The 27500-nt window shown below is 39.2% G+C and overlaps 2 protein-coding genes across 2 annotated transcripts in view; one reads left to right on the top strand and one right to left on the bottom strand.

Moving 5' to 3' along the window:
- The window catches only part of LOC307265380 (serine/threonine-protein kinase N2-like), a gene marked incomplete at both ends in the record, with an annotated part of 23461 nt that extends 4775 nt beyond the window's left edge, over positions 1-18686 (top strand). The window contains 16 exons of the mRNA XM_080047094.1: positions 2505-2633; positions 3422-3531; positions 10101-10250; positions 10451-10526; positions 11251-11455; positions 12235-12373; positions 13211-13263; positions 13502-13559; positions 14113-14204; positions 14871-15047; positions 15866-15928; positions 16101-16177; positions 16875-17017; positions 17434-17541; positions 17752-17832; positions 18483-18686. Coding sequence (XP_079903220.1) covers positions 2505-2633; positions 3422-3531; positions 10101-10250; positions 10451-10526; positions 11251-11455; positions 12235-12373; positions 13211-13263; positions 13502-13559; positions 14113-14204; positions 14871-15047; positions 15866-15928; positions 16101-16177; positions 16875-17017; positions 17434-17541; positions 17752-17832; positions 18483-18686 — 1865 coding nt within the window. The remainder of the gene's footprint in view (positions 1-2504; positions 2634-3421; positions 3532-10100; positions 10251-10450; positions 10527-11250; positions 11456-12234; positions 12374-13210; positions 13264-13501; positions 13560-14112; positions 14205-14870; positions 15048-15865; positions 15929-16100; positions 16178-16874; positions 17018-17433; positions 17542-17751; positions 17833-18482) is intronic.
- Positions 18687-26246: 7560 nt separating this feature from the next.
- The window catches only part of LOC307261338 (palmitoyltransferase ZDHHC12-B-like), a 9891-nt gene continuing 8637 nt past the window's right edge, over positions 26247-27500 (bottom strand). The window contains exon 5 of the mRNA XM_080041855.1: positions 26247-26998. Within this exon, the coding sequence (XP_079897981.1) occupies positions 26683-26998 (316 nt within the window). The 3' untranslated portion in view covers positions 26247-26682. The remainder of the gene's footprint in view (positions 26999-27500) is intronic.

Here is a 27500-nt window from a genome sequence, read left to right as displayed (position 1 = left end):
TTGAGTTTTAGCCAACTTACCTTTTCACTACTAGACCAAAGAAGTCATGTTGTTTTGCTAAATCATCTTTAACAACACAAAGTAATTTTGAGGGCGACTGTGGCTCAGTTGGTAGAGAGGGTCGGCCGATGATCAAAGGGTTGGAGGTTCGATCCCCGCCCTGCCACCTGTGTCATGGTTGTTGTGTCCTTGGGCAAGACACTTCACCCACCTTGCCTCGTGTGAATGTCGATAGTTAGCCTGCTATCGGTGTATGAATGAGTGTGTGAATGGTAACGTGTAAATGGGAACAGGTCTCCCTTGCAAAAGAGTCTTCGGACTCAATGGGATTTACCTGTATAAATAAAGGTTAAAAAAAAATAAATAAAAAAATTATTTTCTCTTCTCCTGTTTAAGTTTTTGTGAAGTTGATCTTTAATTTCAGTTTCAGTCACTTTAAAAAAACATCTTAAACATTCTTAAATCTAACTTCCAATAAGCTGTAGAAACCAAATGTAGAAAGGTGCATCACTTCACCCTTAAAAATGTAGGACAATAACATTTTTAAACCAATTTCTTTTTTGTATTTCTTTTCAAGCATTCATATACACAGGTTGCGTTCCGAATTGCATACTCTTTCTTTTTTCTATTCTACATACTACATCCGACGATAAAAAGAATCTAGTTAGGATGCAGTAGGCATACTATTGGGACATACTTTACTCTCTTATTTCATCATAACATTGCGCCTTGATCTTGCCTCTTGCTTTTATATCCGTCGCATCCCCGTTTGTTTTCATATGGAGGCTTCGTCGATGTGACGTCACTTCACGTGCGCACTGGATTGTGGGTCAGAATCGCCCAAATAGGATGCACTTTTCAACACTAACAATCTTGGCCGCATGAAGTAGGACATCCGGGTACTTCTAACCATCCTAAATCTGGCCACAAGAATCGGGACATCCTAAATCTTTTTTCTACATACTATATAGTAGAAAGTATGCGATTCGGAACGCAACCACAGTTTCAGTTTGAGTTGCTTTAAAAAAAAGTCTTAAAAAGTCTTAAATCTAACTTCGCATTAAGCTGTAGCAACCAAATGAAGAAAGGTGTACTTCACTACTTCACTACTTCACCCTTAAAAATGTAACACAATACATTTTTTTTCTTTTATTTGTCATTTTCAAGCTTCTTTTTATTAGATAGTACAGAGTTGAAATGGGGAGACAGAGAGAGAGAGAGAGAGAGAGAGAGAGAGAGAGAGAGAGAGAGAGAGAGAGAGAGAGAGAGAGAGGGGGGGTGGGGGGGTGACCTGCAGTAAAGGTCCAAGGGTTGGAACAATAACATTTCTAAACACTTTTTTCGTATGTTTTTCACTCATACACACAGCCCTTCCCTGTAGAAACATTTGTGACACTTTCCCCCAGCCACTGACCTCTGGCTGGTGGATAATCACAACATGATAATCCGCTGCTTTTTGGCAGTTCAGCTGTAAACAGTGTTTCTCTCTCTGCACGAGTGTGTAGAAAAAGATAGATAGATGGATGGAGGGATGGATGGATGGATAGATGGATAGATAGATAGATAGATAGATAGATAGATAGATAGATAGATAGATAGATAGATAGATAGATAGATAGATAGATAGATAGATAGATAGATAGATAGATAGATAGATAGATAGATAGATAGATGGATGGATGGATGGATGGATGGATGGATGGATGGATGGATGGATGGATGGATGGATGGATGGATGGATGGATGGATGGATGGATGGATGGATGGATGGATGGATGGATGGATGGATGGATGGATGGATGGATGGATGGATAGATAGATAGATAGATAGATGGATGGATGGAGGGAGGGATAGAGCGAGAGACAGACAGACAGACAGACAGACAGACAGACAGACAGACAGACAGACAGACAGACAGACAGACAGACAGACACACAGACAGACAGACACACAGACAGACAGACACACAGACAGACAGACAGGCAGGCAGAGAGACAGACTCAAAAAAGAGAAACATGCCTTTGATGATGTAACACGGAGAGAAATCCTAGAGTTGTTTCGTTGGCAAGAGAATAATTAGAGCAGTGAAAACATTCAGGGTTATTTTCTACTTCACAGCGTTTCACACTATGTACATTCAGGTGTTTATTTGACTAAACCTTGTCTGTTTGCGTCTGTATATTTCTCCTACACAACCATCTTTAACGGACATTATCTCAACATTAGTTATTTTTTTGTCAATACTTTGAACCAGAAATCTCAACTTCTAAAGCACTTACATCAACTAAACTTTTCATAATCATTCTCAGCACTATTCTGAAGGTTATTACAGAAGGATTTGTTCATATGTTGTTAATTGTCTGATTTATGAGACATTTTGTCCTTAAAAACTTGCATTTTAAAGACCTTAACTTTATATTTTTGATTTATAAAATGAAAAAAGGCTGTATATGCTCTCTTTGTGAATTCTCTTATTAAGTTAAATTTTCTTTTTTCTTTTCAGGTAAACTTGAAGTCAGGCTTCTGGGCTGTGAAGATTTACTAAAACCTGCGACAAACTCGGAGCAAGAAAATCATCTGTGTCCGTCTGAAGACAGTCCGCATGCTGCTAACAGGACAGAAGGACCCTCTGGTAAGTGGTACAGTGTATGTACTGTATATACTAAGTATATACTGCATTTTATATATATATATATATGATTCAGTTTAGTATTACTAGACATTTTAATGGGTTCCTCAGCTGTTTATATATTGAAGAAACAGTATGATGGCATACAACAATACAAATCAAGTGTTTTCGATTTGATATTTATTATAGAGAAAATAGAAAATATGTTCATTGGTAACCAGTGAGTTTTGCTTGTTTAAAGCTAATGTACTCATGTGATTCTTGCTGGTTCGAGTTTGTACCTTCATGGTTGAATGTGGCCCACTTATTATAAATTAAATGTTATTCAATGTAACGTTATTTAATAATACATTTAAAATAGTTTGATTTAGTATTTCTATTTCTATACATAGTATTTCATTGTGTTTTAAATGTCCAAAATGCCCCCTTTTCCCCGTTAATACATGTAAAATCACCCAGTTGGTCTAAGAAAACGTTATTGGTTATTTGGGCGACTGTGGCTCAGGTGGTAGAGCGGGTCGGCCGATGATCAAAGGGTTGGAGGTTCGATCCCCGCCCTGCCACTTGTGTCATAGTTGTTGTGTCCTTGGGCGAGACACTTCACCCACCTTGCCTCGTGTGAATGTCGATAGTTAGCCTGCTATCGGTGTATGAATGTGTGTGTGAATGGTAACGTGTAAATGGGAACAGGTCTCCCTTGTAAAAGAGTCTTCGGACTCAATGGGATTTACCTGGATAAATAAAGGTTAAAGAAAAAAAAAAAAAAAAATTCTTCTCTCTGTCCCTTCCAGTGGAGGTCAGTGCTGTCTTGAGGCTGGACAGCAGAGTGATCGGTCGGACACATTGGGCCGCAGTCAGCAAACTGACCTGGGACCAGACATTCTGCATCCAGCTGGAGAGGGTGAGTCGATACAGACACTAACACTCACACACACACACACACACACACACACATACCGCAATGTAAGAACACACACACACACACACACACACACACACACACACACACACACATACCGCAATGTAAGAACACACACACACACACACACACACACACACACACACACACACACACACTCACAGAGACACACACACACACACACACACAAACACACACACACACACACACACGCACACACGCACGCACGCACGCACGCACACACACACACACACACACACACACACACACACACACACACACACACACACACAGCAGACTGACCTGGGACCAGACATTCTGCATCACACTGGAGAGGGTCAGTCAATCACATCAATACAACTTTAATTATATAGGAGAATGTAGCACACAAGTATCTGTACTTCTTGGGGCTTTAAAGTTGCAACGAGGAACTTTCAGTGTGTGTTAAGTCTAGCGCCCCCTTTGGACAAAAGCGGTAGTGTTTTTACTACGCCAGCTGTTGTTCCTGGGTGAGCGTATACCCATGACAAAGGCATTAAGAAAAACTATATAAAAATAGCATTCTTTTGCACTGATGGTCTCGTTTGCTGTTACATGTAATTTATGATCATCAGAGGAAAAATTAGACCGTTTCAGAAATATTTAAAAGTTCCTCGTAGCACCTTTAACAGCGTGTGTGTGTGTGTGTGTGTGTGTGTGTGTGTGTGTGTGTGTGTGTAGAACGTTTAGTAAAAGCTGACAAAAACAAATGGCTCCACCTCATATTTCCCATCTAGGTGAGTCAATCTAGGAAAAAAAAGGGCTTAACCCCAAAAAAATTGATACAAAAGGTTTTTCAATGGATTCCAGTAGTATTTGGTGTGCTGAATAACATACTAAAAGTCTACCAAAATCTACCCCCCAGAAAGCCCTCATTTTCAAGATGGCGGCCGAAAAGGCGGCAGGGAGCTTGAAATGGCTATATCTCAAATTGAAAAAATGTTGCAAAGGAATTTTCAACTGATTTTGGTACCTCTGGACATGCTTACAAACATACTAAAAATCTAGGAAAATACACCTTCCGGAAAGGCTTCATTTTCAAGATGGCGTCCAAAATGGTGGCCGGCCAAGCTTAAAATGGCTATATATCTCAATAGAAAAATATTATTCAAATGATTTTTCACTTGATTCTGGTACCTGCAAATATGCTTATGAACATACTAACAATCTAGGAAAATATACCTCCCAGAAAGGCTTCATTTTCATAATGGCGTCCAAAATGGCGGCCGGGAGCGTAGAATGACTATATCTCAAATGGAAAATGTTACAAAAGAATGTTTCAACTGATTCTGGTACCTCTATACATTAAGAAAGTGCGACAAATCTAGGTAAATATAACTGCTAGAAAGGCGTCATTTTCAAAATGACTGCCTGATGGAATAGGGGAGGGCTGGGCGATTAATTGAAATTCAATTTCGATTACGATTTTGGCGTCCCTCGATCATGAAAACAAGATAATCGTAATAAATTGATTATTGTGTCGCACGCCGTGTCTTGTGTGGTAAATGCAGCGCACCCTTCTGTGCCCCCGCCCAAACACTTTCGCTTTCAGCGATTGCAATGCAATGGTTTATTCAGCATAAAGTTAAAGTACTCGCCCAAGACTGATGTTAAATCGAAACACAAAAGCCTTGCGTGAGCGAAATAGCGAGTTGCCAGTTGAAACTCCATGACGGTGGGTAACGGTGTCATTCACAGTGACACCTCGCCAGTGTGAGCCGCCGCACAGAAAAGCCCTGTGGCTTTACGGCTAAAATGAACCGGGGATATCCTGCCCGTTAACGTTGTTGATGTGGAAGGCTTCAGCTCAGATCTTGTCATCGAGACGACATTGGTGAGGTCATTGAAGACTACCGGTGGTATGACGCATGAAAGTGGAATGACTGACAATCAGAGAGCCCTTTGGACCATGTCAAAGTGCATAACATCAGAGTACAACACCGCAATGCAGGCAGGAGTTCACGAACCAGACATACACAACATCAGAACAGCACAAGGACTCAACAGAGGCAAGGATGAAAAGGGATGCTGCTGACCTGGAGAAGATCACTTCAAAACTTGCTATATGGTCACCTTTCTCTCCAGACTCTTCTTTAAGGAATGTTGTTACAGGTGTTGTTGCTGAGGACGGAGTGAACGTGCATGATTATGACTCTGTTGGACGCAATATCATGCACAAAATGATTGGACAGCCTGCATTCACATTCTCATTTAGTAGAAAGGATGAAGCCATAACCCTTGGACAAAAATCGTCTATCAAGGTTGCTCCTGATCGAACAATTGATTCTGCACTTCTTTTTCAACGTTTCCTGATTGTCTCTCAAACTGGAGAGCTATCATTGGAGGAGGTTATGCGTTACGAACTCAGTCCTTTCCCTCCTGCCCTCTTTGAAGCTGGAAACATCTTCCGCAAGGCTGATAAACCACAACTTGCGCACGCAATCTGTGATCATGCAAGTGATGCAATCCTAGATTCTGTACCAGAAACAGATCATTATGTTCTTGATGGAGGTTCACTCCTTCACCAAATACCATGGAAGCACGGACAAAGCTATAGTAAAATTGCGCAGTCATATGCAGACTTCACCATCCAACATTATGGCTCAGTTACAACCATTGTGTTTGATGGCTATGGGGATGGGCCATCCATTAAAGACAACACACATCAAAGAAGAGGAAACAATATTCATCCCATTGTCAACTTCACTGCTGAGACAGAGTTCTCAGGTAAAGGAGTTCCTATCAAGAGATCTGAATAAACAGAGGCTGATTCAAATGATAAGCGATGAACTGAAAGAAAGGGGTTGCACTGTGGTCAATTCAATTGGAGATGCTGATGTAGACATCGTAAGGGCCGCAGTGGATTCATCTCTTCTTCACACCACTACGCTGATTGGAGAAGATACAGATCTCCTTGTCTTACTACTTCACTATGCAGAGAGAGATAGTAAGGGCGTATATTTCAGATCAGACAAGTCAAAAGCTGATGGCAGTTTTAAAGTGTATGCCGTAAACCATTTAAAAGAAGTACTTGGACATGATGTGTGTTCTCAGTTGATGTTCATCCATGCTCTCACTGGCTGTGACAACTTCTCGGATCTTCGGGGTTGGCAAAAAGACTGCTTTCCAGAAGCTTGTAAAAGGGGATCCTGTCCTTCAATCTTGTGCCAATGCATTCATTGTCCCAGACCAGACCACAGAGGTGATTGATGACCTTGGGTGCCAAGTAATGCCTGTCCTCTTTGGTGGAAAGTCACAGATTCCCTTGCAGCAGTGCAATATAACATTTTCAGCAAGAAGGTTGTCTCAGCTTCATCAACTGTAACGCCTGAACGTCTGCCACCAACTGAATCTGCGACCAAATTTCACTGTCGTAGAGCGTACTACCAGGTCATGGTCTGGATGGGAACAGAAGATGGTATGGATGCCCTGAACTGGGGGTGGAGCCTGCAGGACAATAGATTTGTCCCACTCATGTCAACAACGAATGTTGCTCCAGACAGTCTCTTGAAGGTCATTCATTGTAACTGTACCACTGCCTGCAAGACACTCCGCTGCTCTTGCAGAAAATATGGACTACCTTGTACTACTGTCTGTGGACCATGTCAACTTAAGGAATGTGAAAATCCACATAACCAGTTTCTTCCAGAGGAGCCCGAAGATGATGATGAATAAAGACCACAATAAGTGTGGCATTTATGTTATTCAACACCAACACCACCTTTCTAGTTTGAATAGTAACCAATTTGAACCATTTAACCAATGTAAGCTTACAGGCAGTCATTTTGAAAATGATGCCTTTCTAGCAGTTATATTTACCTAGATTTGTCGCACTTTCTTAATGTATAGAGGTACCAGAATCAGTTGAAACATTCTTTTGTAACATTTTCCATTTGAGATATAGTCATTCTACGCTCCCGGCCGCCATTTTGGACGCCATTATGAAAATGAAGCCTTTCTGGGAGGTATATTTTCCTAGATTGTTAGTATGTTCATAAGCATACTTGCAGGTACCAGAATCAAGTGAAAAATCATTTGAATAATATTTTTCTATTGAGATATATAGCCATTTTAAGCATGGCCGGCCACCATTTTGGACGCCATCTTGAAAATGAAGCCTTTCCGGAAGGTGTATTTTCCTAGATTTTTAGTATGTTTGTAAGCATGTCCAGAGGTACCAAAATCAGTTGAAAATTCCTTTGCAACATTTTTTCAATTTGAGATATAGCCATTTCAAGCTCCCTGCCGCCTTTTCGGCCGCCATCTTGAAAATGAGGGCTTTCTGGGGGGTAGATTTTGGTAGACTTTTAGTATGTTATTCAGCACACCAAATACTACTGGAATCCATTGAAAAACCTTTTGTATCAATTTTTTTGGGGTTAAGCCCTTTTTTTTCCTAGATTGACTCACCTAATCATTAAACCTCCCTTTACTTCCAGAGACCCTGAGTCATGTTTCATGTTGATTCTGAATCACTCGCTCACCACCGATCCAACAGATTTTTCCCTCCGTGTGAACTTTCCCTCAGAACATGAATCGCTGCAGAGCACAGACAAAATGTTATAATGGCAATACAGCTCCGGGAAAAAACAAGAGACCAGTCAGGATACTTCTTAAATCTTCATCTCTGTCGTAACTTAATGAAAATGCTCTTTAAAGGAATACTTCACCCATACGGAACCAGCGTTCTATCATTATAAAATCACTATTATAATATAATGAATGAGGTTTTTCTTTCCTCAGTCTTCCCTCAGTCTTCCCTTGGCCCAGCTGTCCTGTTAATCCTGACCCTTACTGTGATGTCACAAGAAGGAAAATGTAGGGTTAGACAGTGAGACCATAAAACACTCTTTCTGCCTTTTCTCAGGCTAGGATGATCCGATTTAATTTTTTTTGCACATTTATACTAAATAGGATCTCAGAGTTCAATACACCTTCATATTCCAACCGGTGAAGTAGGTCTTTAATGAAAATGCTCTTTATGTAAAAAAAAATGTATTGGAATTTGGTAGAAATGTTATCAGTAGTTTATATTTTAAAACCAAAATGCATCATTTGTTCTAAAGTTAAATTTTTTCAGAGCCTCTGTGCCTTTTCACAGGCCTGAGGGAAGTCTTCACTGGTTTATTATTACTGTGTGTAGTTCTGTGAGTGACCAGCAGGTGTCTCCCTAATACCTCGAGATATTCAGTCATTACAGAATCTAGAGGTATTCCCTGAACAGAAAATGTACATGAAGGTAAAGGTACAGTTTCTGTGTCCTTGAGCAAGACACTTAACCCCCAAACTGCTCCAGGGGCGCTGTACTGCGGCTGACCCTGCGCTCTGACCCCCTCTGGAGTGTGGGAACTTGAGAGGGGAGATGAGAAAAGACAAATTTCAATGTAGCACTAGCAATTGACTAATAAAGTAACTTAAAGCCACTACGAGTAACATGGCACGTTGGTGTCCCCTTTGGACAAAAGCGGTAGTATTTTTACGACGCCCGCTGTCGCAAAGCTGTTTTCTAGCGCGTGCCAGGCGCGTGAGTGTGAACTGAGAAGGGAGCAATATAGTGCATGTCCGTGTGTTGAAAGTGTGAGGACTCTTTTCGGCTCCGTGAGAGTGGTTTTGACACTGCATCAACTAATGCCAGTCAGTACACACCTGATTGCAATGAGTTGATGCAGCAGTGTCACCTAACTACTCTCTCTCACGGAGCTGAAAGATTACGTGTCCTCACACAAAGCGAATGAACGATAGACGGCAGTTAGTATGGATCACGATGAGGTAATGTGTTTATGTTGTTGTAAATAATTACTATTTCAGATAATGGTTATCTGATGATGGTGAAGCAAAGCAAACTTTGTGTTAGTACCAACCGCTCATTCATTTAGGAGTAAACACTGCAGTCTAGTTTCGCTCTCGTGAAATTGTATACACGTTGCTTGGCAACGCCCTCGTCCCCCCGAAGCCTATATCACTCTCCCTTTTAGCTTTTCTTCATTGCATTTTCTTTTTTTTCTTTGATGGTTCAGCCCCGTTATCGGTCATTATGACGACAAATAACTGTCTCAAACAAGGCTCCCGCTCCCCTTCCCTCACCTGGAGGGATAGGCTTCTCAATTCACGTTGCTGCGCCACACTGAAATCTGCGACCAATACGGATATGTGACCATAGAGCTTGCACGAGCGAACCGAAAATCGAACTGGGTGTGCGACCAGACCAAAAGCAGTAATAAAAACTATTTAAAAACGTCTTTCTTTGCACTGATGGTCTCGTTTGCTGTTAAAGGTAATTTATGATTATGAGAGGAAACATGAGGCTGTTTAAAAGATATTTAAATGTTACTCGTTGCCGCTTTAACTTAACTTAGTCTGTGCATTAACACTAGAGATTTGGAGGTAGGGGTCTTTATGCTATAAAGGCCTTAAAGACTTTATGCTATTATCCACTATAAGCTAGCAGCAACATACCCGTTTACAGAGCCTAGGCTGCGTATTAACACTGGATATTTTTTGTTAAATCTCAGTCCAGAGAGTTGGAGGTTGGCGTCTTGTGGCGAGACCGGACGGCGGCCATGTTCTGTGCGGTGAAGTTTCTGCGTTTAGAGGAAATGATGGAAAACACAAACAACAAGCAGGAGTTCAGTCTGGAGCCGCAGGGGATTCTCTACGCACAGGTGATACACACACACACACACACACACACACACACACACACACACACACACACACACACACACACACACACACACACAGGTGATATACACACACACACACACACACACACACGCTATTTTATTATTGTACGTGATCCACATGGAATTTGAAATTTACTTTTTAAAATAATATTAAATATAACATGTTGTGTGTTTTCCAGCTTCGCTTCGTGGACACTGTTGTAGAGCGTCAGCCCAGACTGAGACGGCAGAGATGTATCTTCACCAAAGAGAGAGGTACGGGAGAACAACTTCTACCTGATTTCATTTGTTTTCCTGTTTTTCTGCTGTGTACCTCGGTGCTACCAAATTTAACATGAGAAACTGCAGGAAAAAATACAGTTTTTTCAAGCACTGGTCAATTTTGAGATTTTATTTGTGTATATTTTGCTTCAATAACATGTCCTCCTGGTCCTAACCAGACCATCGTACTACATCGTAATTTCAAGTGTGCAGAAGGTCTTGAATCGCTCAATTGACAAACGTTAACTCACTTGAAGGCGGGTGTCTGTTGAAGTTTAAAACTATTAGATCTGCCCAGTGCCACTCTGGATCTGCCAACCAATCGCATAACGTTTGGTCGTGACGTATGTCATGCGCCGGCTTCTGACTACAACTGAAACTGGCGCCCGACCTCAATGTGATTGTTCTGAGCCACTCCCTCTGTTCGCTGATTGGACCGCCCAAAAATCTGGCGGAGAAAAACCCGCAAATTTACAGCTGACCCAGACTGACTACTGAAGGGAAATGACAATTGAGCTGAAGTCTACTTAGGCGGGCGGTGCCAGGCTAATGTCTTCTTTCACACTAGTATAAATCAAAGGTCCAAAATGTACATTTAGGTAGGAGAAATATACAGACGCAAACAGACAAGGTCTAAAAAGAGACTGTTTGCCTCTGTATATTTCTCCTATACAACCATCTTTGTCAATGTAAAATGTAATTTTCTTGTCTTCCTAAGGTAAGAATTTCCTGCGTGCGGCTCAGATGAATATGAACTTCAGTACGTGGGGTCATGTGATGATGAGCATCCTGCCTAGATACAGCTCCTTCACTACCTTCACCACATCGCTATCGACAACCACACCAGAACACCTGGTCGTCAGCGGCAACCAACAGCCAACCGACAAGGAGGAGGAGCCACAACACAACACTCCACTGCCATGGTCTGGATTTTATTTTTTTATTTTTTTTAAGATATATTTTTTTGCATTTTTATGCTTTATTGATAGTGTAGAGGCAGAGTTGAAATGGGGCAGAGAGGGGAGTGACATGCAGAGAACGACCGCGGGCTGGAATCGAACCCGGGTCCGCTGCTGGCCGAGGCCCATGGGGGGGACGCCCTACCTACTGAGCTAAGGGGATTTAAAATTTTCTATTTATTTTTATTTATTTTTTTATATATATTTTGTTGGCATTTTGCTTTATAAGAGAGGTCAGGAATGAACATTTTCAATATTTTTTAATAAATTTTTTTATATAAATTTTTTTTGTTGGCATCCACCCAGTGACCACCCAATCATTATTATATTCTTTCTTGCACTTTATGAATTACAGCCGGACTGGTACATAAGAATTTCACTACGCATTGCCCTGTGCAATTGTGTATGTGACTAATAAATAAAACTAAACTAATTAACTAACTAAAACTTGGGGGCGCCCTTAGCTCAGTTGGTAGGGCGTCCCCCCCCCATGGGCCTCGGCCAGCAGCGGACCCGGGTTCGATTCCAGCCCGCGGTCGTTCTCTGCATGTCATGATGGTACTCCCTAAAATAGGCATATGGTTTCATATCACAGGTCCCAGCAACAGATGATGTTTATCTATTAAAAGGTTGTTTTCGTCTCTCACAGTGACCTCTAACATTTAAAGGCCTTTGCTCAGCAAACTCTGGTATTAACCATTCAAAATCCACCACATTGTCTTGTCTTTTTCCTTGATGTGCAGTGAAGCTCCAGTGATCAGTCTGAGCATAACTGTTGATCCTCCGTCTCCAACCAGCGTAACCGAGGGAAACCACCAACACTCCACCATCATCCCCATAGCAACTAAAACATCTTCTGTGTCCGCATCGCAAGAAACACTGGTAAATACTTACATAACTAATCAATCTGCCCTAGTGTATCTGTTTGATTTCCATGTGTTTTGTGTATAAGAGCGACTGTGGCTCAGGTGGTAGAGCGGGTCGGCCAATGATCGAAGGGTTGGCGGTTCGATTCCCCGCCCTGCTACTTGTGTCATGGTTATTGTGTCCATAGGCAAGACATTTCACCCACCTTGCCTCGTGTGAATGTCGATAGTTAGCCTGCTATCGGTGTATGAATGGTAACGTGGGAATGGGAACAGGTCTCCCTTGAAAAAGAGTCTTCGGTCTCACTGGGATTTACCTGTATAAATAAAATAAAAATGTATTTAGCACTTTTCCTAACGAAATTACAAAGTGCTTAAAGGTAAACTATTATGCAAAATGTAGCCGACTTTTTCATGGTTTTAAAAACATTAATTTTTGTCCCAGTGTGACTACTTACTCCAAAGTATGAGAAACTACAGCTTTTTTTTTTTTAATCTTTATTTCTACAGGTAAATCCCATTGAGACCGAAGACTCTTTTACAAGGGAGACCTGTTTTCCTTTCCCACGTTACCATTCACACACACATTCATACACCGATAGCAGGCTAACTATCGACATTCACACGAGGCAAGGTGGGTGAAGTGTCTTGCCCCAAGGACACAACAACCATGACACAGGTGGCAGGGCGGGGATCGAACCTCCAACCCTTTGATCATCAGCCGACCCGCTCTACCACCTGAGCCACAGTCGCCCCCTTTTGCTTGGTGGTTTATATGCCTTCATGCAATTGCTGACAAGTGAAAGTCCAGAATTGTTCATATGTTCTTAAAAACCTTTTTCTCTGTCTGCAGTCATCTATAAATAACACAGAAGGGAGTGATGATGAGACGGTTGCAGCGCTGAAGTAAATACACACACACACACACACACACACACACACACACACACACACACACACACACACACACACACACACACACACACACACACAGACACAGACACACACACACAGACACAGACACAGACACAGACACAGACACACACACACACACACACACTCTCTTATTTACTGTAAAAGTTCAAAGTTAAGAATGACTCTTTGCCTTCATTTTCTATTTCTGTATTCTTTTGTTCCCGACTAGAATGCATATGGATGATTATAAGTATATTTCAGTTCTGGGCCGAGGACACTTTGGGAAGGTAACACTTTAAGCATCTCACTTTTTTTTTTTTTTGGAATTTTATTTTATTAAATTTTTTAAAGGAGCACTGTGTAACATTTTAAGTAATTTATGAGCTAAAATCAATATCCTCATTCATAAATATGTCCTCACTGGTGTAAAATCACCTCTGCCAATAATCTGAATTATCCTCCTGAGCGGAGAATTACAAATATTAATATTACATTTTGTACATTGAGCAGGCAGGTCTTATGGAGGAATCCATGTTTTTGGAATGTCATCAGGTGCATTGTTTAAAATGTAGAATTGTTCTTGTCCTTGAAGGCCACTGTAGCTTCTGTTATTATTCAGAAGGGGCGGGGTTACCCAGGGAGCGTTGCATTCTAGAACTTTCTTGATGATGTCATATTACACACTGCCCCTTTAAGTAAATGTCACTGAAATCAAAATCCAGTGTTTAAACACAGCCTAAGCTCTGTAAATGGGCATCTTGCTGCTACAATGACCTAAACGTATTTTTCATGTATTGTCCTTAAGTTTATCTTATTTGTGGATTTTTTTCTCTGTTCCAGGTTTTACTGGCCGAGTTCAAGAAGACGGGGAAACTGTACGCCATCAAAGCCTTGAAGAAGAAAGACATTGTGACGAGAGATGAAGTGGACAGGTGAGTATTTAACCTGCAGTACATTTTTATCAAGAATATTGATATTAAATATTGAGCAAAGTTCCTAAATAGGAGCTAGAACTTTTCAATGAAGAGTAAAACCGGATTCAAGACATTAAGTCAAGGTGTAAAGATGGTCATTTGTATTTCGGGGTATTCAGAGTATTTTTATTTTATTTTATTGTATTTTGTCTTTTTTCTACCGTAGTAAATTAGCCTGGTCCAACCAGACCATCGTACTTCATTTCATATGTACAGAAGGTCTGGCAGTGCTGTAATTGGCAAACGTTCACTCATGGAGGCAGGTGTCTGTTAAAGTTTAAAACTATTGGATCTGCCCAGTGCCACTCTGGATTAGCCAACCAATCGCATAACGTTTGGTCGTCACGTGTGTCATGAGCCGGCTTCTGGCAACTGAAACTGGAGCGCGACTTCGACGTCATCGTTCTCAGCCACTGTTCGCTGATTGGACCGGCTGTCGAATCTCCGGCAAAACTGGGAAATGGGCTGTACACCCAGACTGACTACTGAAGGGAAAATAAAATTTGGCCGGAAGTAGGCGGGCGGGCGGAGCCAGGCTAATAGTAAATAGCAGGGAAGAAAGTATGGGGAATGTAACACAAGGCTATTTTCTAGCCTAAATATTTCTTGTGTGTTATTTTCCAGCCTGATGAGTGAGAAGAGGATCTTTGAGATGATCAACGCGTCCAGACATCCCTTCCTGGTGAACCTCCACGGCTGCTTCCAGACCGGCGACCATGTTTGTTTTGTGATGGAGTATCTGCCCGGAGGAGACCTCATGATTCACATCCACAACGATGTCTTCACAGAGCAGCAGACCAGGTTAGGGACGTTAATACCCTCATATCCCAATTCAAACATATTATTTTGAGGGACTTTGTGTCATACAGGGAAAAGAATTATGAGATTTTTCCTTAAAAACATTAAAAAAATTCAAAAATTCAAAAATAAAAGTAATAAAAAAAAAACCTGAGATTTAAAAAATATACATGAATAGAATAAAATATATATGAATAAATAATAAATAAATAAAATAAAAGCAAAAAATAATAAAATAATATACGAAATTATTTAAAAAAATTACTTTTTAAAAAATTTGGAAAAAACAATAAAATAATGATAATAAAATAATACAGTATGAATCAAATAATAGTCATTAAGAAAATAAAAGCAAAATTATAAAAAAAAATTAAAATTAAAAATATATTTGAAATTTACCCCAAGAAAAAAGTTAAATATTTGGAGTATCTTCCCGGAGGAGATCTCATGATTCACATCCATAACGATGTCTTCACAGAGCAGCAGACCAGGTTAGGGACTGTCTGGGGTCATAGGGAAACAAATATGAGATTTTTGTCATGTTGTCATATGGAAAATAAATAAATAAATAAATAAATAAATAAATAAATAATAATAATAATAATAATAATAATAATAATAATAATAATAATAATAATAATAATAATAATAATAATAATAATAATAATAATAATAATAATAATAATAATAATAATGCATAGGAAAATTAAAGCAAAAAAGTATCTAAAAAAATTAAAAAAATTAAAACGTACTTTAAGAAATGTTTAATAAAAATTATTTTACTTTCTTCCTTTCTTTTTTGTTGTTTTTGTTGTTCACAGGTTTTATTCAGCGTGTGTCCTGCTGGGTTTAGAGTTCCTACATCTGAACAAAATCATCTATCGGTACGTTTTGTTGTTTGGTGTTTGTTTTATGCCCACAACGCAGCCTTCTAGGCAGCGCTGCCTGGAAGGCTGCGTTGGGGGCATAAAACACCATTGAGCGTAAGTTTTGTTAAGTCATACCAGACAGCTTTAGGTTTAATAATACTAAAATACATTGTGTGTTTTTCCACAGAGATCTGAAGCTGGACAACCTCTTAATGGACGCTGATGGGTTTGTGAAAATCACAGACTTTGGACTTTGTAAAGAAGGTGAATTCATTTTATACATAGTGGGAGTCCTGGGGAAATGCACCTGTTGGAAGACAAAGAAGAAGAAGTACTATAGAATAAATAACTAAATACATGTGTGTGTGTGTGTGTGTGTGTGTGTGTGTGTGTGTGTGTGTGTGTGTGTGTGTGTGTGTGTGTGTATGTGTTTGTGTCTGTCTGTCTGTCTCTCTGTGTGTGTGTCTGTGTGTGTGTGTGTCTGTCTGCCTGTGTGTGTGTCTGTCTGTGTGTCTGTCTGTGCGTCTGTCTGTCTGTCTGTCTGTATGTCTGTCTGTCTGCCTGTCTGTCTGTGTCTCTGTCTGTCCGTCCGTCCGTCCGTCCGTGTCTGTCTGTCTGTCTGTGTCCGTCCGTACGTCCATCTGCCTGTCTGTCTCTCTGTTTGTGCAATTCTGTCTGTCTGTCTGTCTGTCTGTCTTTCCGTCCGTCCGTCCGTGTCTATCTGTCTGTCTCTATCTATCTATCTATCTATCTATCTATCTATCTATCTATCTATCTATCTATCTATCTATCTATCTATCTATCTATCTATCTATCTGTCTGTCTGTCTGTCTGTCTGTCTGTCTGTCTGTCTGTCTGTCTGTCTGCCTGTCTGTCTGTCTGTCTGTCTGTCTGTCTGTCTGTCTGTCTGTCTGTCTGTCTGTCTGTCTGTCTGTCTGTCTGCCTGTCTGTCTGTCTGTAGGAATGGGTCATGGCGATCGCACCTCTACGTTCTGTGGGACTCCAGAGTTTCTGGCTCCAGAGGTCCTGACTGATGATAACTACACGCGGGCCATAGACTGGTGGGGGATGGGGGTCCTCATCTATGAGATGCTGGTCGGAGAGGTAGACAGACAGACAGACAGACAGACAGACAGACAGACAGACAGACAGACAGACAGACAGACAGACAGACAGACAGACAGACAGACAGACAGACCACTGACTAGATAGATAGATAGATAGATAGACAGACATACATATAGATAGATAGATAGATAGATAGACAGACATACATATAGATAGATAGATAGATAGATAGACAGACAGACAGACGGACGGACAGACAGACAGACAGACAGACAGACAGACAGACAGACAGACAGACAGACAGACAGACAGACAGACAGACAGACAGACATACAGATATACAGTCAGACAGACAGAAATATAGATAGATTGATATACAAACAGAGAGACAGACAGACAGACAGACCGTCAGACAGACAGATCATTTCTAACCCTATATGTCTCTCTCTCAGTCTCCGTTCCCAGGTGAGGATGAGGAGGAAGTGTTTGACAGTATAGTCAACGATGACGTTCAGTATCCGACGACTCTCCCTCCTGATGCTGTGGCCATAGTAACCAAGGTAAACAATGCTCCACACTGTAAACGTATCTACCATTATGTGTAGCGTTTTTAAGGGGTGTAACAATACACACATTCGTATTCGTACGGGTACAGCAATACGTAATTATGGCGTACTGTAAATAGTGTCAAGATGGCGTAAATATGCCAAATATTCAGGAAAATACTGAGCACCATCAAACATTTTTACTGATTGATATATTTGTTTCAGCTGCTGAAGAAGAATCCTCTGAAGAGACTTGGAGCAGGAGAGAGAGACGCCAATGAGCTCAAAGGAGAGAAATTCTTTGAGGTAAATATCTGTCTCTCTGTCCGTCCATCCGTCTGTCTGTCTGTCTGTCTGTCTGTCTGTCTGTCTGTCTGTCTGTCTGTCTGTCTGTCTATCTATCTATCTATCTATCTATCTATCTGTCTGTCTGTCTGTCTATCTATCTATCTATCTATCTATCTATCTATCTATCTATCTATCTATCTATCTACTTAAGCAATAGCTCGTGACAGTTAGTGATATAGACAAAAATCGACATGTTTTGTATACATTGATCCTTTTTATATTGTATTGTTATTATTACAATTTAATGAATGTTTTTTTTCTTGATTTTACTTGAATACTAAATAGATTAAAGTTGAAAAAAATGCTGTTGGCTAATAATAATCCAAAAATGTAAATGAATAACCTAGCGCTATTCCTTATCCATTGATAAGACATGACAGACAGACAGACAGACATAGATAGATAGATAGATAGATAGATAGATAGATAGATAGATAGATAGATAGATAGATAGATAGACAGACAGACAGACAGACAGACAGACAGACAGACAGACAGACAGACAGACAGACAGACAGACAGACAGACAGACAGACAGACAGACACACACACACACACACACATTAAAACCCTATATATCTCTCCCCCCCCCCCCCCCCCCCTCTCAGACCATAGACTGGGACGCCCTGTTGGCCAAGAAGTCGAAGCCTCCCTTTCTGCCTGTGATCAAAGCTCCGGTGGACGTCAGTAACTTTGACAGTGAATTCACGCGCCTGTCTCCGGTTCTCTCTCCGCCCCCCAAACCCTGCAGCCTCTCTCCCCAGCAACAGGAGGCCTTTGCTGGGTTCGACTTCTGCGCTTTGCATGGGTGATGGAAAGACATGGACATTTTTATTTATTTAAAATAATTAAATATATACTGTTTATATTCAGCTCTGGAAAAAAAATAAGAGACCACTCCAAATGTTCAGTGTCTCTCGTTTTACTATTCATATGCATATGTTTGAGTAGAATGAACATTTTGGTTTTATTCTATAAACTACTGACAACATTTCTACCAAATTCCCCCCCAAAAAATATTATCATAAAAAGCTTTGCCATTAAGTAATGTAGAGATGAAGATTTAAGAAAAATCCAGACTGGTCTATTAATTTTTTCCCGGAGCTGTATGTAATAAAAAGGGCCAGGGTGGGAAGTCTACACCGCAAAACTATTATCGTTCTCATAGAAAAAAAATACATTAAACCCCTTTAATGGCAAGTAAGAAGGTTTTGCATGGATGAGAGAAAGACATAATAATAAAAAAAATACTAATAAAAGAAAATTATAAAAGAAATATATATGAATATACAGTATATAATAAATGGACCAGCGTGGGAAGTCTATGCCATTATACAAAATATAAGTTTTGTTTGTCCAATTCAGGTTACAAAAACTATCGTCGTCCTAGAATAATGAATTATAACCCTTTTAATGGCAAGTAAGAAAGTTTCGCATGAATGAGACTCGAGATGAAAATGTGTATATATATATACAGTATAGGTCTATATATATTTAATAAAAATGATCAGGGTGGGAGAATTCGAAGCCGGACAAATACGTTTAGATTTTGTTTGCCCACTTCAGGTTACAAACCATTGTTATTTTCATATAAATATATTAATTCCCCTTAAAGGCAAGTAAGAAAGTTTTGCATGGTTGAGACTCGAGATGAAAATGTATATAAATATGTATGTAGACAGATATATTTAATGAGAAGGACAATGCAGGGGGGCGCCCTTAGCTCAGTTGGTAGGGCGTCCCCCCCCCCCCCCCCCCCCGGGCCGGGCCCAGCAGCAGACCCGGGTTCGATTCCCGCCCCCGCGGTCGTTCTCTGCATGTCACTCCCCTCTCTGCCCCATTTCAACTCTGTCTCTTCAATCTATCAATAAAGCATAAAAATGCCAAAAAATATCTAAAAAAAAAAGGACAATGCAGGGGTAATCAGTGCCAGACAAAGTCATTTAGTTTTATTTGTCCACTTCAGGTAACAAACCATTGTTATTTTCATATAAATATATTAAACTCTTTAATGGCAAGTTAGAAAGTTAAATGACCCTTTAAAGGCTTGTCCCGCCCTGGTCTCATATATATATAAATCTTAAACACATTTTGACCAAATCAAAACAATATTTTTCTTGAATCAAACTGGAAACTCATGGCTGATTGTTGCTGACTGTTCTCGAGTTGATCAAACAATTTATTTATTATTCTGTTTTTTAACGGAGTAAAAGAAAGTGATTGTAGCCCTTTTATATTGTGTTGAAATGCACCTGCTACTATAGCGCTATTTAGAGTTTAGCTTTGGTTCAGGTAAATAGACATTTTATTATTATTTTTATTATTTCTAATATTATAAATCAGATTATTATATATATATATATCACTCAGAGGGTCAGTAAGAGCTGCCGGTTTTATGCATCACTGTGACAGGCTTTGCCCACTGCCTTGAAATCAAACGAAGACTCAAGCTGTATTCGAAAAGCCCTACTAACGTCCTACTCATACTAACGTCCTACTCATACTAACGTCCTACTCATACTCATTTTGACGTCAATTTAAAGGCCTACTTCACCGGTTGGATTATGAAGGTGTATTGAACTCGGAGATCCTATGAAGTATAAATATAGGGTTAGACAGTGAGACCATAAAACACTCTTTCTGCCTTTTCTCAGGCTAGGATGATCCGATTTCATTTTTTTTTTTTGCACATTTATACTTCATAGGATCTCCGAGTTCAATACACCTTCATATTCCAACCGGTGAAGTAGGCCTTTAAGTATGTTGTGGTTGTGTATGCAAGTTTTTGTATAACAATTCTTTATTGCTTCTGTATACTTCAGTGTTAACGGTCCGACGAACCTCGCATACACAACGGATGGTTAAGTAGACAGTATGTAGTATATACATGTTGAGTATGTAAGAGGGAGGACGTTAGTAGGGCTTTTACAACACAGTCGAAAGCTTTTTTCATTTTGTGAAAGTGTGTTTAGTCGAATTCAGTGAATATCTCCTCATGATCCGCTAGCTGTGTTTCCAATGCACACACGCGCGCGCACACACACACACACACACACACACACACACACACACACACACACACACACACACACACACACACACACACACACACACACACACACACACACACACACACACACACACACACACACACACACACACACACACAGCAAATCATGAGGAGATATTCACTGATTTTGACAACAAAAAAAGTCAGTCAGTGATTCTCCAGAATCCCTGACTGAACCTTTAAATCCAACACAGGAATGTTTCATGTATTTCTCAGATCATTCTCTCGGTACGAAAATACTTTTCAGGTTCCAAATGTGTTCTGTTTCAGCCGTAGAGTAACTGCATGGCGCTGTGGTGAAGTTTTGCACTAGAAGATCCAGTAACACTTTACAATAAGGGTTTCGTTAAGTTACTTAAGGTTCAGTAAGCGGAATGGTTCTTTTAGCTAACTTCCTGTCAGTTACTGCAGTTAGCAGTCCCCTCGCTCGTCCCTACGTCACCACATTAATGCACTGTGGTCTTCAAGCAGCGAGTTATCTAGCATCATCTCAGATCCATAAGTGTGATAAAAACATGATAAAAACCATCAAAACAGACATTGGGAAGGATTTTTACCTGCTCCGCCATTGTAGGCGCATAAACATTCACCCATCTGTCGCTCTGGCGTGCACCGGCAGTGAGACAGGTGCCGGTTTGTAGCGTTCTCTCTTCTGATTGGTTATCAGTAGTGGGATCCCAGAAAAGTTTATTTGCCAATTACATGCAGAGCGGGTGACTGAGAGATCGGCTTTATGAAACGCGCACACTATGTAAGTGATCACTGTATGAATAAAGAGCGATTTAACACTTACTTCACCTTTAATGTACCCTTATTGTAAGGTGTTACCGAAGATCCTGTATTTAGCTAACGGTATTTATAAGCTATAGCTAACGTTATTAAAAGAAGCCATAGAGAATCTTAATATAGCCATAATAGTGAGCAGAAATATGTATATTTTTGATTTGTTTGCAAATTATATTCTGTGATATTAAGCTATAATGATGTCAGTGCAATAAAATACTACATAAGTAGAGGAGTAGTGGGATCCCAAAAAAAAAAAATCGAAATATATATTTTTGCTTTTTAATTCAACTATAATGGCATGTTATTAGGGCCACTGTGCAATTTCCTTTTTTTATTAAAAAATTTGAATTATTTTTTGTTTTTTTCTAGTTTATTTATGACTTTATTCTTAAAATATATCAGAGTTGCCGTAAAGCTATCACTGTTATTTTTTTATGTAAATGTTTTGTAAAAAAAATATTATGTTTTTTCTTGAGTACGGTACTTTAAAAAAAAAAATTATAATTGTTTTAGTTCACTAGTGGCCCTAATACACTGTTGAAACTGTACATGTCCTTATATAGACCATAGACCTTATTCTTATCAGCTAAATTATGACAAAATGTAGCTGGAAAAATGTTGATTTTCCACTGTAGCACTTTAAGTTAATGCTGCTGCTGTACATGAAAATGTTATTAAAGTATGTATAAGTCTGTCTGTCTGTCTGTCTGTCTGTATTTATATTATATGCGTGTGTGTGTATGTACAGGTATACTCTATACAAACATGGCATATCATCAAATGATTTAATGTATTCTTGTTGATGTCAATAAATACGAAAAGAACTAATACAGTTATTGTAAAATACTTGGCTCCATTTGTGAAGAATTTCTCAGCTTTTTCCCCAATAGTTTCGTTTAAAACACATTTCATGAAACTAAAAAAATTAATAAAAAAATAATTAAATTGAAAAAAGTTTAAAACATTTTGTAAAAACTCCCAAGAATCTTTCGAAAACATTGATAAAAAAAAACGAGATAAAAAAAAGCTATCACATGAATATCACTTACAGAGCATCAAGTCAAGACATTAATTTGTGAGTGATTTATAACACAACTGGCAGTAACACTATGTAGAAATTTCCCTTTTATCTTTTTTAAACGTTTAGTAATGTGTCGAGTTGTCTATTTAGGTGAAAACAATGTAATATTTAAAGGAATACTTCACCCATACGGAACCAGCGTTCTATCATTATAAAATAACTATTATAATATAATGAATGAGGTTTTTCTTCCCTCAGTCTTCCCTTGGCCCAGCTGTCCTGTTAATCCTAACCCTTACTGTGATGTCACAAGAAGGAAACTGTAGGGTTAGACAGTGCGTTTACATGCAGACTCATAATCGGATAACTAAACGAATAAGACCTCAACAGGACTTTTAACCTGCATGTAAACACCTTTATCCGATCTACTTCGGACACAAATCGGCACAATAACGGACAAGAGAAGTCGGATAAGAACACCTAGATAATTCGTTCATTGTCGGCTTTCTCTCTGCATGTATACAGGGATCGGACATCGCATATCGGACTTCTCGTTCTGTGCTTGTGTGCCTGCGCGTGATAGGCTACACCATGGGTTATTGACGGAAGAGAAGCGGACGTGGCTCTAAAACCACTTGTTGAAAGCATGGTTGAAAGGGCTACAGCGCCACCTAGCATAGTGGAGACAGCCATACATCGGACATTTATCCGATTTCTGAAAGGCCATGTATACTCAGACAAGTGACACGGTCCGTTCGAGTGTCTAGTTCGATATATGTGATAATCCAATCTAGTTGTGCCATGTAACCGCACTGAGTGAGACCATAAAACACTCTTTCTGCCTTTTCTCAGGCTAAGATGATCCGATTTCAATTTTTTTTGCACATTTATACTAAATAGGATCTCCGAGTTCAATACACCTTCATATTCCAACCGGTGAAGTAGGTCTTTAAGGTTTAGCAACGTGTTGATAATACAAACATGCTCAAAGTTGTCTGATTATTCTGAATACCTTAGTTCCACTTATTGTCTGTTTACAACTGAGATAATACATATTTTTTTCACAGTAAAAATAATTACTTATATAAAAAAGACACAACACATTAATTTCAACACACATCAAGGCAATTAGTGTTACAACAAAGGCGTCATCACATAAGATAACATTTTGACCAGCCAGACCTGAGAAATAATCCGGAAATAATTAAGAGACCAGTCTGGATTTTTCTTCAATCTTCATCTCTACATTACTTATTGAAAGTGCTCTTAATGACATAAGAAATGCATTGGAATTTGGTAGAAATGTTGTCAGTAGTTTATATTATAAAACCAAAATGTTCATTCTACTATATTAACATATACCTCTAAAGAGTAAAACGAGAGACACTGAACATTTGGAGTGGTCTCTAAATTTTTTCCAGAGCTGTGTATGGATTTATTTAAACCTGCAGTGTGTAGAATTTTGGGTTTTATTTCCTAGCAGATTTTGTAGAAAGTAATTATAATATCCATAAGTACATTTAATTTAGTGCATAATAGCTGAAATTATTATTATTTTTTTCCCTTAGAAAGGGTCTCATATATGTCCATATTTCTGCATATTTTGGACCAAGGCCTAGTGCCGCCATCTTGAAAGTGTCATAGTTGGAATGTCATCAGGTGCATTGTTTAAAATTTAGAATTGTTCTTGTCCTTGAAGGACACTGTAGCTTCTGTTATTATTCTAAAAGGGTTGGGGTTACCCAGGGAGCGTTGCATTCTAGAACTTTGTAGAACTTTCTTGATGATGTCATATTACACACTGCACCTTTAAGTGATTTTTTTTTTTTTCAAAAAAATATCTTGAATGACAGATTTTATTTTACTTCATGTGATTGTGGACCCAATCTAATCAAGTGAGAACATTATTCTGTTCCCCTGAAAGTAGCCTCAATCAGATACAGACTGGCGAAATGTCTGATTTTTCAAGTTTTCAGGTAGTTGGACAATTTTAAAAAGTCCAAATAAGTAGGAAAAGTTGAAAATAAAAAGTCAAGTGTCTTCTACAGATATTAACAGTCGTGTCTGTCGTGTTTTGTTGGAGATCAGACTGTGTTTGATTTGCTCCTATGGTAGGTTGCTCCCACATAAACAGTCAATTCAGTTTCTTTTCTTTTTCTTCTGTGCGTTAAACCTGCAGTGTGTAGAATTTTGGGTTTTATTTCCTAGCAGATTTTGTAGAAAATAATTATAATATCCATAAGTAAGTTTAATTTAGTGCATAATAGCTGAATTTTTTTTTTATAATTATTATTTTTTTCCTTAGAAAGGGTCTCATATGTCCATATTTCTCCATACTTTGGACCAAGGCCTAGTGCCGCCATCTTGAAAGTGTCATAGTTGGAATGTCCTCAGGTGCATTGTTTAAAATTTAGAATTGTTCTTGTCCTTGAAGGCCACTGTAGCTTCTGTTATTATTCGAAAGGGTTGGGGTTACCCAGGGAGCGTTGCATTCTAGAACTTACTTGATGATGTCATATTACACACTGCACCTTTAAGATATATAAGGCCTAAAAAAATTATTGTTAATTTAAACAAAGTTGAAAAATTAGAACATAAAAGAGGTTAGGTAAACAAACAAACAAACAGTTTTAGTGTCTGAGTTACAGTGTTGCAGGTAGTTAGAAAACATTTAAAGGCCAAAATCAGTAGAAAAAGTTGAAAATAAAAAGTGAAATCCCTGCCTTATATGTAAACAGTATTGCCTATCAAGTGCTTGGAGCTCAGACTGAGTTAGAATTGTTCTTATGGTATATTTTCTGCCACATAACCGTTCTACAAATACAGAAAAAGTCCCAAAGATTAGCTGCTAAATCCACTGGTGTGTGTAATTTAGTGTCCGCAGGTAGCCTGATAACATTTTAAGGCCAAAATCATTAGAAAAAGTTGAAAAAGAAGTCGAATATAAAGCTAGAGATTACCATTTAACTTTAATTTAAACAATGTCCTTAGAAACCTGTTAAGTAGAGTACGCCATGTTAGTTGTTTACTTATTTTGTCTTTTGTTTGTGTTCACTTTTTCAGCGGTGTGTTTGTGTTCATTTAAAAACATTTTAAGGCCAAAATCAGTAGAAAACGTTGAAAAGAAATAGTCAAAAATTAAGCTATAGAGTTAGAATTGTTCTTACGATAAATTCTCTCCCACATAACCGTCCGACAAATACAGAAAAAGTCCCAAAGATTACAGAAGATCCCCTCCCTTTAAACACAGTTAATTTAAAACGTGGGAAAGAATTGTATCTTGTTTGGAATGCCTATTGTAGTGCAACATGGCTTCAATACACTTTTTTTTCTCTATAGTATGGCCACTACAGGGCTCCGAACAATTATAATTTTTGTTTGTTTTGTGCATTACAAAAAATAAAAAATTTGAACAAAGTTGAAAAAATTGAAAATCAAAAGTCAAATCTCTTGCCATCGATCAGGGGTCACCAACCTTTTTGAACCTGAGGGCTACTTCATGGGTACTGGGTCATACGAAGGGCACCCAGTTTGATACACTCTTCTGAAATAACACATCTGCTCAGTTTGCCTTTAGTTATATATTATTATTAATGATTAATGATATTCATCTACGTGAAGACACTGATCATGTTAATGATTTCTCACAATAATTATCAACAATGACTTAAAAAAGGTGGGAAACAGATTATTATGCTATTTTTAGAACAGGCCTGCGGGCGCCTCACATGGTCCTTGCGGGATACCTGGTGCCCGCGGGCACTGTGTTGGTGACCCCTGCATAGATGTTAACAATAGCATTGTCATGTGGTCTCAGACTGAGTTTGATTTGTTCCTATATTTAGTGTCTGATTTTTTGATTTTTGCAGGCAGTAAGACAACAGTTTAAGGCCAAAATCAGTAGAAAACGTTGAAAAAAAATAGTCAAAAATTAAGCTATAGAGTTAGAATTGTTCTTACGATAAATTCTCTCCCACATAACCGTCCGACAAATACAGAAAAAGTCCCAGAGATTACAGAAGATCCCTCGATCGAAGGGATTTTCGTCTTCGGCGTTCTTCAGGTACGAGATGCGGTGTCTGGACATGAACTCCCACGTCGTGCAGTTCACAGAGACCAGGTAGAGATGGCAGCCTAGCAACAGCACCACGACGACGGAGAACACGCCCACCACGCATAGCGACGCCAACAGGAAGCAGTTCACTCGGAACCACAACTCCCAAGATGCACTGGGGGAAAATCCAGACCTGAAAGAGAGACAGGAGTTAAAAATAATAATAATTATTATATCTCCCTGCGTTCCAAATCGCATACTCTTTTTTTTTTCTATTCTACATACTACATCCGACGATAAAAATAATCTAGTTAGGATGCAGTAGGCATACTATTGGGACATACTTTTACTCTTTTATTTCATCATAACATTGCGCCTTGATCTTGCCTCTTGCTTTTATATCCGTCGCATCCCCGTTTGTTTTCATATGGAGGCTTCGTCGATGTGACGACACTTCACGTGCGCACCGGATTGTGGGTCAGAATCGCCCCAAATAGGATGCAGTTTTCAACACTAACAATCTTGGCCGCATGAAGTAGGACATCCGGGTACTTCTAACCATCCTAAATCTGGCCACAAGAATCTGGACATCCTAAATCTTTTTTCTACATACTAACTATATACAGTCCTGGACAAAAGTCTGGTCGCTTATCCATTTTGTAGAAACAACAGCTTGTAACCTGACTTTTAATTAA

The sequence above is a fragment of the Ammodytes marinus genome, assembly GCF_949987685.1.
Source record: "Ammodytes marinus genome assembly, chromosome: 2".
In the NCBI taxonomy this organism is placed as follows: domain Eukaryota; kingdom Metazoa; phylum Chordata; class Actinopteri; order Uranoscopiformes; family Ammodytidae; genus Ammodytes; species Ammodytes marinus.
The sequence above is the reverse complement of the archived record's forward strand: the minus strand, read 5'-3'. Positions and strand labels throughout refer to the sequence as shown.